The sequence below is a fragment of the Geospiza fortis genome, unplaced genomic scaffold (genome assembly GCF_000277835.1).
Source record: "Geospiza fortis unplaced genomic scaffold, GeoFor_1.0 scaffold450, whole genome shotgun sequence".
NCBI lineage: Eukaryota > Metazoa > Chordata > Aves > Passeriformes > Thraupidae > Geospiza > Geospiza fortis.
Window position 1 is genome coordinate 72997 of NW_005054416.1, and position 12045 is coordinate 85041.

Sequence of the window (12045 nt, forward strand, 5' to 3'; positions counted from 1 at the left end):
AGGAATGCCAGATCTTCGGCCAAAGGGACCTGGTTTGGTGCTGCTGGGTACACATGAAACGTGACCAGTGGGTCTGCACAGAAAGGCCTTGCCAGCTGGATGTGCTGAGCCTCAGCACAGATGAGGTTACAGTAGCTTTTGCCATCCATCAGGTTCTGCATTTAGCCTGGAAACACATAATTACAGAGTACTTTAAACAACTCACACTGAACAGTATAAAAAACTCACCTGGACTTACCAACTCGAGGCCTTGCTGACATTTTCCAGAAGAGATTTTTTTAATACATTTGTGACATTTCAGAATGATGCTGGAAGAACAGGTAGAACAAAACAACATCCCATTTGAAAAGTACAAGAAAGTGCAAGTCAGTCACATTAATTAAATGAATACACAACAGATATTACTATAAAGCCACTAAAATTTCCTAAAGGAAAGAGCAAGCACCCTCTGTTCACCTCAGCTTTAGAAATTAAGAGACTCTACCTACATGCATTCCACATAGGTCTAGCTTGCTCCAAATCCACAAAAACTTACAGACAACAAATAAAGCAGGCCAACATCTGAGGCATTCTCCCTACTCCCTTCCCCTCCCTGAAAAAAACTAAATCTACAATTCCAGTAAAAGACTCTCTATTCGTACCAAAGAGCTTTCAAGGATAAATTATTTTTCTCTCAATTCACGGAAAACCTGTGCAGAGAATGGATTTCAATCTTAATTCCATGTCAGTCAGGTATGACATCCACTCATACAAAGATTTACCAGAAGTTTAGAGACAAGAGAATTTCCACTAAATCTAACACCTCCTTGGGTCCTCCCATTCCTTCTCCACCTACCTGCAGATTAAACACAGACATGAAATTCTAAAAACAATCCTACAGCTAGAAATTAAATATTAAATATGTCATATTTATGAAATGAACACTTTATTAAAGGAAAAATGCATGTCCTAATAATGCAAAGAAGGGATGGCACACAGCTGTTGGGGCCCTGCTGGGAACCTGTACGTCAGACTGGCCCACCCTCACTCCCCCTCTTCAGAGCAGCATTACAGCAGGTCTAACCACACAAATCACCCTGACACATTTACCACACAGATACTCTTGCAGTGGATTATAAGAAGCTGCATTATGGTGCCTTCCCAATATCATTATTCCAACAGCTAAACATCAGCCTAACTGCTGAGGATGTAATAACTGTTACCTAACAGCTTCTTTAAATACCTTTTAAATAACCAGGTAATTTTTAAAGAATCACTGTGAGCCACCCTCACAGATTGCAACCAATACTTGCCTACACAGAATTGATCCAAAAATGCTCTTACTCACCATCTACTTGTACATCCATACATTGCTGTCCAAAGCACTTAGATTCTATTGCACCCTCTAAAATGGAAACCACAGCTGAACATTAAACTAGATTACCAGAACCTGCTGGATTCCATACTCACAGAAATCTGACAAAGCTTCAGATGTTCCAATCACAACTTCATAACACAAACCCTTCACAAGGATATGGGGATAACGTAATATTTTCTAATAACTTCATACCTGCCACATTTACACAGAGAATATTTACATGGTATGGACCTATTCTCACAACATATTCTATGAAAATGCCTCAGTATGCAGAGTTGTCTCTTTTTTTTTAATGCACATAGATTTCACAACAGAAACCCTGTGAGTGAAGAATTCATTTATAGCTGTTAGGCATGAGTGGGAGTCCCATGCATCTTAAACAGGTACTTCTGTAGGTAGGCTAACAGCATGAACACACATCCATTTCACATTATTATGCATGCAAAAAACTCACATATTTTTACACATGTGAATATACACTCCTCATAAAATGAAAATAGTAGACAGTCAACTTTCCCTTTTCTACTTATAAGATTGGCTTATTGCCTAAAAACTTTCTGCTGCTAACAACTTTAAAACACTGAGGAAGAGAAGTCTGCTACATAGCAAAAAAAAAAAATTATGGCACAACATCACTCCAGAGAAGAAACCAAAACCAACACAACCCCTCAAGAAGAGATACTTGCAGTATTTGTTATTTGTTGCTTAGTACTGACACTTCTGCTGTGTAACAAGGTTACATAAAACAGTTACCTGCTGCCTCAACACCTGCACAAAGTGTTAGGAACATTTTCCCCTTAGACTGGAGACTCACCAATCTTCAGACGAAAGTAAAATCCAGGGAAACACGATGTGCTGTTTGAAGAACGATGAATATCTGAAAATATCTGAATGACATATTAAAAAAAAGAATGTTCATGTTCCATTTTTCTTACACCTTATTAAATAAGAGATCACATTAAACAGGATTCATTAAAAAGCTATGAAAACACTCAGTAAATGGCTGGTAGAAGTGATTTACAAGAACATTGATATTCAGTGAAGATCTGTGGCTAGATACAGCAACATGCAAGTCTCTTACCTGAATTATGTAGCTTGTTCCACTGAGTCAATGACTGCTGCAATTTATAGTCAATTGACAACATGCAAAGTAGCTTACAGTTAGATCTGCTCATTTCTGGTTGGGCTTTTCCACCCACACCACAGCTATGATGGCAACAAAACTTGGCATTAAGGGCTAGAAATTTTGAAACTGCTATTGAACACATCCAGATTACCTGAAAAAGTAATCAGGAATGTGGTTTGTTCACTTCCTGCTTGCCTTCTGCTGCACACTACTACAGTACAGTAATGAAAATACAAAGTAGAATTTTCATTTATTGGCATTTTGTACTCTAATATCTAAACAGAACAATTGGCTAGAATTTAGGTAAATATCCACCATCAAGGCATAAGCAAACTAATTTCCATAGCTTCATTTTAAACACAGAAAAACAGCATTTATTTAGAAATTTGTGATGGATTTCTCTCCACTATAGGTGAGGATACATATTATTTGCCAGCTTAATGCCTTTAAATTTAATCATTATACCTGTAATTTTGGCAAATTCTTTTAGTGTTGAGTAACACCATATAAAAGGTGAATATATATAAGAAGAGAAGATTTGAGTGAGCCAACAGCAAGAGCACAAGTTTTGCTTAAAAAGAGAAACAGTACAGATCTATAATGCAATGTATACATGTACTTAGATGTTACATACATCAGTATATAGCTGTTCAATTGTACAGATGCAATAAAATAGGACACCTATATTTAAAATTCCACATTTTACAGGATTGACACTTAGGGCTATCTCATGGTTTGGTCCTTCTATCAATCAAAGCATAACCACACACAAAAATCCAAACCTAAACCATTTTAGCTTAAATCTGTAAGATCAGAAATACTTTTACTAGCAAAAGATGGACATATATTCAGTCCTGCTTCTTGTGACTGTCACCCATCAAGGAAAGAAAGCTTCACCTTCTGCTGCCCCTGTGTGAGCCACAGCACTGTATCCAACTTCCCCCTTCCCACACCAGCTTCAGGCTGCCAGGAAAGGCAGCCAAGAGGTAGAACAACTCCCAGGACTGGGATACTCAACAATCAAGGCATGTATTCCACAAACAAATTGCATTCTCTTTCTTTAGTAGACACCAAGTGTCATAAACAGTAACCAAGCAGCACCAACTGATCAAGTCCCCACTCACTGGGACAATGTTCAACACAAAAACTGAACCCAAGCCTGATTTTTTTTTTTTTTTTTGACCTGGCAATCCTTGTGCATTTTTTTTTTCAATTTAAAGCAAGAATCCTGTGAATCCACCAGTTCACCACCTGTCTTAAATCACTCCAGGTTAACTCAGTTTTGGAAGTCTAGAGGACTGGCATGAAAACAAAGCTCTTGTCCCTGGCCATCCCTAGGCAAGCCAAACCTGCCCCCAGAAACAGAGTATTCTTCCACGGACCACCTCCTTCCACACTGAACTGAAAACTGTCACACAATAATGCAACTACATATGCACAGCTACATCTGAGTCAGGGATTAAAAACTTCTTTCAATTAACAATTTGATGAGCCTTTCTTTACCTAATCACTGAACAAGTGCACATTTCTACTCTGAAGCGTGTTTAGAGGAGTACTTTTATAGATGGAATTTACATGCAGCATAATGAGGGAGAAAAATGATGACAAACTGATAATGCAGATCCATTTTTCAAAAATCAGTTTTATCTTTAATTGTTACATTCCAAAGGGGATATATGAAAGTTAGTCATCCAGCAACTGTATAACCTCTGAAGAGAGATGAATACAGAGTCACAGATAAAAAAATACACCTAACTCTCAAGATGACAGGTGCTAGAGAAAGTATGTGCCTTACACCATCAATCCAGACAAATGCAGGAAGATTTTTATAATAAATATTTCATCATATACTAACTCCTGAGACTTTACCCATGAAAAGAAAGGGAAAGATTTTATAAGAGCTATCTTACACCTACAATATATTAAGCTGTTAAAGCAAAATAGAACAAAATGTCAACACTGTCTTGAATGTGCACTGCATTTGAATTTATCTACATCACAGTACTTGAAATATGCAGCTCCAGGAGTCAGTGTCCACTTATGTTTTGCCTCAAGTCTGCAGACATCACTTGCCATACAAGCATCTTGAAAGTACGAGTGCAAGAAACCAAATGAACACAGCCAGCAGGGTTTCATTCTCTGAGACCAAAACTACACTGCAAGACTTCGATTTCCAGTACCTAGCATCAATCAACAGAAAATCCAAGTATATTTACAAAAGCTCTTTACATAAAGTGATTAGTGAGTTGTAAGTTATTACTGTGTTCCCAGGTACTTTTTAACCACATAAATAGTAAGAGAAATATATAGTTAAAAACCACCATAAAGTCACAACTGTAAATAATGTACCACAGTGGCAACCCAAGGTATCTTAGGGTTTGTTTTCTTTTCAGTTTTGTTAGTAAAAGCCATTTGAAAACATAAAGATTTAAGCTTTTGGTTAACTAATCTGTTTAAACTCCTTCCACTCCAGTACATCCCTTCATAGCTCAAATACTTCTTAAATTTGTTTTGTTTTTAAATCAATAACAAATCATTCAAGAAAACTCCTCTGAATTGGCAGGATCAGGAAGACTTCTGTCAGCTCTTTGCACTAGTCCACACGCCTGGAGCTCCTCCCTGAGCCCCCTTAGCTGAGCACCACGTGCCGGTCGAAGACGGACTTGCGCTGCTCCTGCACCTGCAGCTTCCAGCGCTGCTGCGCGTACTCCACCTTGTTGAGCACGTTGGCGCGGCTGCGCGAGCGCGCCAGCACGTCGTGCGCGTTGGCGAAGGGCTGCTGGTCCTGCAAGGGCAAAACACCACCATCACTGCTACAGCTTCCAGCCCTGCTGGCTTGGAACACTCCACAGCATCTGGGGGCTGGTTTGGTTTGGTCTTTCTTTAAGGTAAAGGAGATGTCCCAACAAGCTGGCCAGTAACGATGACCAAGCAGGTTTTTGAGTTGTTGGAACTGTACTTCGATTTCTCATTGGCAGGAACTTCCACAGATTTCCCAAACAGACCACACTTCACTGTACTGTCCATTACCTGCTGCCCAGGATCACAGCAGTCTTGCATCCATTTGTAACCCAGAGCAGACCCAGGCAGCCCCATGACTGTGGTGAATCCACAACTGAATTTGCGTCGGTTCCCTGCCAGCTCCTGGCCATGTCCTGCCAGGCAGTTCAGGATGTTCACACACAGCTTCTATATCAAACACAGTCTGGTGTTTACCAAACTAAGCCTATTGTGCTGACCTGTCTGAAAGCACAGTGTCAATACAGCTGTTTAAGTGACACAGCTCAACAAGGAGCCAGTGCTTGTTTAACGTCTACTCTCTCTGTTTTCTAACAGTACCTGCAAGGCTTCATTTTCTGCTAGCAAAAATAGTCAAGTTATAAGCAGTAAGAGTTGGAACTGAACATCTTATTTGGCTATTAAAATGTTTGGACAAAGTCATGCTGCTAAAGCTACATCAGAAAGCATCTTACACATAATGAAAAATAACATAATTATGTCCTATATTAAATAACTGTCTTTTTGTATCCCTACGTTTCACATCCCTTTTTTTTCCAGAACATTTTTGAAGACATTCCTATTAATGGATACTTTCTAATATTACTGTGCAGAGCAGCTCAATGACAACTGTAAGCTGTACACAGATTATTAATGATACCTATTGAAATGATTGCTCTGAGTCCCAAAGCCACAGTGAGCTTTAAAAAAATATTCCTATAGAGAACAGACAAGCCCTGATCAAAAGAGCTATCATCTCACAAAAAAAAATTGCATATACCTAGAATGGCATTTAACAGGAGACAGATCACTTCATTCACAGGGAAAAAAAAAAGTCATAATAGCAACACATGGTTTGCTACTGTAAAACACATGGTGGGAGAACACAGGACAGTCTACATGGTACTGGCCTTCCTGGCAAACAACATTCTCAGCTCCAAGGCTAGATACTGTCAATTTCTATGTAGACAGTAAAGGGAAAAAAGAATTTAAGAGGAAAGAGGACTACAGAAGTGGCTTACACTCATCATTTGCCACTGCCACCAATGGGCAACAACAAAGAATTAACACATTGCCTTGAAATTCAGCCACAAAATGCATGGATATGGTATTTTTGAAGTGTGACAAAAATATCTCAAGAACTTTCAAGAGGGAAGGCAAGAATGGGATAATTCATAAGGGACCTTAAATTATGTTATCTTCACAGAACAGTTACAGCAAAACATAACATAGGTTATGTTTTTGACTTTGAGGTAAATTCATTCTGCAGTTAACCTGAACTCTGCATTAGGACTTATTTCACTTCTTCCACCTACAGTCAAAAGACTAACTCACATATGGAGGCATTAAGATGCTTTATCTAAGCTAAATTTGTTTGAGATCTAGCATACAGCACAAGTTCACTTAATTCAAGCAGGAGCTAACCAATTTGCTATAAGAATGCACAAAGAGGAAGAGTCATTCAAATACTTCCTTTCAAAAAAACCAAACCAAACCAAACCAAACAAAAAAACAAAAAAAAAACCAAAAAAACAAAAAAAACCAACAACAAATACTCAACCCAAAATCCTCCTAGACGTGACTGGGAAAATCTTACTTTGTCAATACAAAGACAGTTTAAATATATCTACATGTAATACACAGGGAAGTTCAGAAACAGAGCAACAATCATCAGCCATCTTCACTTAAAAAGGTGTTTCTATTTGCTAAGGGGGTAATTCAGAATTCAAAATTCAGCATTTTCCTAGATAATAGCTTTTATCAGCTATGCTTTATGTACCCTGATTTCACAACAAAAGTAGGGGATTGTTACCCAGTGCTAGAGACTGGAAAGGCCAGTAATGACAGAAAATCCTGTCACTACTGGACTGCTCCCCTTTTCTCCCAAAAAAGCCTCTTCTGACCTGTTGGAATATACTGTCACATTTTGATTTCTGGCTGTAATACTAAGAAATTATTCATCATCCATTACTATTCTGCTTCATTATAGCAATTTCTTCTTGAAGTTTTAGAATCAAGAAACTGAAACTACAGAAGACGCAACCCCGTACTTTCTTTTTGTAGAGATCAATCTAAGCAGTAAACACTTCCCATAAAAATTATGCCTGGCAAGACTGGATCATTAACTCCTAAAAAGCTGTACTCCTGTATATTCTTACCTCCATTCCTACACTGTTTCTTCTCTGTGAAAACAATCTGTGTCTAGAGCTGGCATAACTGAAGCAGCTCTCACTGCTTTCCAGCCCAGTGAAAAATGAAAGAGTGGCTTCACAGGAATCATCAGACACCTTTCTTTTCCTCTCCCAGCAGGAAAAGCATTTACACTGCCTGGCAAAAAAGCTGCTCACCCCAAATAATTAATTATCAACCAACCATCCCAATTTCCATGCTAACCAAGTGCACAAAGACTCTGATGGACTCACCCCAATGTCTTCATCACTTTGTATAAGCTGTGAGTGTCCAAGGAGGCGCCTCTTCAGGATGGGTTCCACCAGGGTAAGGTACACCATGTACAGAAGAAGCAGGCCCAAAATGGACAGGTATATGATGATTGTCACCTACATAATGCAAGCACAGTTTATGCCAAGATTGTGACATTTCCCCCCACTCTCACAACAAGCACCAAGGACCAAAAGATGACTACAGCAAAGTTTGATCTTTGGTAGTGTCACCAAATGACTTAAAATCCAGAAAGAAAAGACTACAACATACTAGTAAAAGGATTTAGGGTAGCTTGAAGCAGTGAGACCTTGCAAAGAATCTTGGGCTATGCCTCTTTAAACAATTCAGTGTTACAACTCTCACTTCCACCAGGACAACTGTCCAGCCGGCCATTAAACAAATGACAAATCTGGGACATCCCCCACTGATCTCCCATTGTCTAGCAGAGACCTGAATTCAGTCACCAAGCAAAACAAAACACCAAACTTCTAAAATCCCAAAATAAAGTAGTCCCATGTTGTCAAAAACCAAAAGACATTCTGCAGTCTATTCACAACAGCCCAGGCCCCAATGGGACAAGAAAGTGAAGAGCACAGAACACATCTGTTAGTACAAAGATAAAGAAAATGTACAGTAAGAAAGTAAAGCAGCTGTGTAATGAGAGGCCCTCTGAAATAATAAGGAAAACAAAGGCCAAAGCTTGACAAGATGTCTTAGAACACTCAGAATTTTAGCAAGGTGTGAAGTCTGATCTCAAAAGTGGAGATTTTCAATAAAGGGTCTCTTCTTCAGCTAAAGTTTGATGCTATTGTTACTGCTCAAGATTGTAAACAGCTACTACAAAAAAGTTACATTTTAGGCTGCCTTAGAACAGTTTTCCTTTTAAAAACAGCATTTCTCTAAAAGACAACAGACATATTTACTAAACAGTTAAGTGTTTAATATATGCAACAGAATTACACTGCTTACCTTAATTGTGACTGAGCTTCTCTCCTCATATTTGCACTCACAACGTAAACAATAGGCTTCTACATCAGGTCCAGGGACAGGCATGGGCTCCACCACATGGAGACAATCACTGAGGAAACACAGAAACTGCCCAGTCAGTTTTGAGCTGGCTTTAACTGAGCTGTTCCACTCTGCTTCAGGGGCTGAGGAGCTCAGCTTGCTTAAGTTCAGTTGTTCTAAACTGCAGGTACAAATAAATCACTACAGCACAATTATGTCACTTAAATGAGAAATTCAGCTACTGACAAGCTGCTAAACAAGATTTAAGATCTTTCTAACTCAATACAATGTCTTCATTTTTCAGAGAAAGTATTAAAGCTCTTAGAAGAACAAGTCCAAGGATATGAATCCAGCATAAATGCATCATTTGACACTGACATCATGGATATAAGTAAATTCCAGCTACTAATTCCCCTTCTTTCTTCACCATACTCAGAAGAGCCTTATTCCATCCTTTCACTGTCTGAAGGGAGATTAGCCTCTCTCTTACACTTATGAATTGAATTTCTTTTTTCTTGTCATCACAAGGTACAGACATTGGAGAAATAAAAAAGGAAGTCAGATGGGTTGTTTCTCTAAGCACCAAGACAGTGAATAAAGAACATTCAGCTTTCAGCAAAAACATTTGACTTAAAAGATTACCAAATGTAAGTCAGTCCTCTGTGGAAAAGTGTGGTTGATAATATTATGGGCTCTCTATAGCAGAGCATTAAAACCCAGCTGCCATGAGACAACTGCTCCCAACAACAACTTAGATAATGCTGTCTTTTTGCTGACTCAGGCTGTTATTCAGAGCTCAGACCCCCAGGTCCCTGCAGAGCACTGACAGAACCAGGATCCTGTTTCACCTTTCTCCTGGTTACCTCAGTGCTGGCACAGGCAGCAGCAGGGAGTGAAACACAAGGCCTGAAGTGACAGCAGCAGCCTGGCACTCAACACTACTGGGCCAAATTACAGTGCTGCAAACACTCAGCCAGGCACCAGCTCATCTCTTGTGTCTTGGCTGTACTTCTTCTTTATAGCTGCAACTGCTGAGTGCCACCTCACAGCCTCTGGAGAGGAGTGGAAGGTTTATTTTTCTCATTTATGTGAAAACAGAACTACATTTTCCTCTGTGGAAGAATGCAGCATTCAAGCCACAAAAATCAAAAATACATGCCAGGCATAATCTGTGCAATTGCTGTTCCTGTGGCTGAAAGCTTGTGTCAATACACTGCCCAAGTACTGCAGAAATCTTGTATGTTGGTTAAGTGCAGTAGTAAGTCTCTTGATGAGAATATAAGAAATATTAATATCGGCATTTTTTCTTCTCCAAGTTGCTAGAAAGTGCAAAATCTACTGGACCCTCACAAAACTCCAGAAACAACAGTTCCTAAATGATGGGATGGTTTTCAAGAGTAGAGCAGGCAAAGAAAATACTCCCAAGCCCCAGTTCCAGGTTTGTGCTCCCTTGCCTTTACACCATTCCAAGTCACTGAATTCCAAACACATCACTTTCTTCCCTTCTACTACTTCCAAGTCTAAATAAACAATTAAACATGCAAGCAAGCAAACGAAAACAGAAGACAGGGTAAAAACTACAGGGTTTAAGCCTTGTCCCTTGCTAGAGCAGAATTCTGGAGCACTTCTGAAAGAAAAGCTCCAGTAAGTTATGGAAATGCTCTGCTTTGTCCTGGCACCACCACAGGAGATCCATATGTAATCTCTACAGAACAAGGCTTTAAGCAGTAAGATTTATTATCATTTTGTATGTGCACACACTCACCAGTCTTTCTGTGAAACATTTTTGTTGTAAATATGGCCTGAGTGGTCCTTGTAAGGAGGGCAGATGCATTTACACCGGACATCCTCAGAGTTCTAAAAGTGAAGCAAACAAAGCAAACAATACACTTAGAACCCATTATCTTATTATGTAATTTATATTATCAGGGGTACAGAAGGCATTCTTCATATAAGACTTGAAATATTTAACACAAATAACTTGCAAGTATCTCTGAACGGTCTTACTCAGGACTTCCTGCAAGTTTAAGAACAAGAATTACTCCAGAATTACTAAGTGAGTAGAGCAATTTGTCAAGTAACACTACTGTTTGAGATAGAAACACATTCTTGAGGGGAAAAATGGAGTTAAACTCATTCCTCTTTCCAAGAAAAACCACACATGCTGATGTTGATTACTCAACTACTCAGCTTATGAGGACAGCTGCTTGTAAGATACAGTGATGAGCTTAAAAGGAATGAAAGAATGCTAAACTTATTTTAGCAAATAACAAGAGACAGAGGGTAAATGTGGCTTATCTAAAGTTCAGGGCAATTTCTAGTGGCATGACAAAAGAATGTGTGAACAAGAATTGGTAATGAACTCCTCTACTGAGCAGCCAAGTCAGAGTAACATTGAGCACAGGTCAGTTGGGAAATCCTGAATGCACTAGCACAGAATCACAGAAAGCCCTGGGTTGGAAGGGATCATCCAGTTCCAACCCCCCTGCCACAGGCAAGGCCAGCTTCCACTAGACCAGGCTGCTCAAAGCCCTGTCCAAGCTGGCATGGAACCCTGCCAGGCTCAGGGTACCCACAGCTTCTGGGCAGCCTGTGCCAGTGCCCCACCACTCCCACAGAGAAAACTTTCTTCCTGATATCCAGCCCAACCCTACCCTCTTTCAGTGTAAAACTTCGTCCTGACACAACTGCCCATGTAATCAGTTCTTCTCCATCTCTTTTACAGATTTCAGGTACTGGGAGGATTTCAGGTTCTGCAATTAGGTCACCTCTTCTCCAGACTAAACAATCCCAATTCCCTCAGCCTTTCCTCACAGCAGAGGTGCTCCAGCCCTGTGATCCCTGCCATGGCCTCCTCTGGACTGGCTCCACGTCCTTGCAGTGCTGGGGAGCCAGAGCCGGGGTGCAGCAGGGCAGGGGGGTCCCAGGAGAGCAGTGTAAATCCTCACCCCATGTACCACACCCCACACCATGTACCACACCCTACACCGAACCTGCTCTCCCCGCGGCGGGCTCCAATCGCTGATTACCATTAAAAAGGAAAAAATCCACAGGTGTTTGGGGAACAGTCAAACGCGGTGCTGTGACTGTAGAAGGCCCGGCGCCGCTGCCCGCC

General features: G+C 40.1%; 2 protein-coding genes across 2 annotated transcripts in view; both read right to left on the reverse strand.

Moving 5' to 3' along the window:
- ASCL3 (achaete-scute family bHLH transcription factor 3) overlaps positions 1-2278 on the reverse strand; it is a 2989-nt gene extending 711 nt beyond the window's left edge. Inside the window, 2 exon segments of the mRNA XM_005431707.2 lie at positions 2-166; positions 2172-2278. Of these exon segments, the coding sequence (XP_005431764.1) occupies positions 2-161 (160 nt within the window). The 5' untranslated portion in view covers positions 162-166; positions 2172-2278.
- Positions 2279-4105: 1827 nt separating this feature from the next.
- Positions 4106-12003, reverse strand: TMEM9B (TMEM9 domain family member B). The gene is made up of 5 exons (XM_014309284.2): positions 11924-12003; positions 10696-10787; positions 8892-9000; positions 7904-8038; positions 4106-5268 (listed from the first exon to the last, which is right to left on the reverse strand). Exons 1-5 carry the CDS (start codon positions 11960-11962, stop codon positions 5113-5115), a joined length of 531 nt encoding a protein of 176 aa, XP_014164759.2. The 5' UTR covers positions 11963-12003; the 3' UTR covers positions 4106-5112.
- Between the last annotated feature and the right edge of the window lie 42 nt (positions 12004-12045).

Coding starts and splice junctions, on each gene's coding strand:
- TMEM9B (XM_014309284.2), bottom strand. CDS start 11,962: ATGGTAATCAGCGATTGGAGCCCGCCGCGGGGAGAGCAG. Junction 9,001..10,695: donor AATGTTTCACAGAAAGACTG/GTGAGTGTGTGC, acceptor GTGTTTCCTCAG/TGATTGTCTCCATGTGGTGG. Junction 5,269..7,903: donor AAAGTGATGAAGACATTGGG/GTGAGTCCATCA, acceptor TTGCCCTTGCAG/GACCAGCAGCCCTTCGCCAA.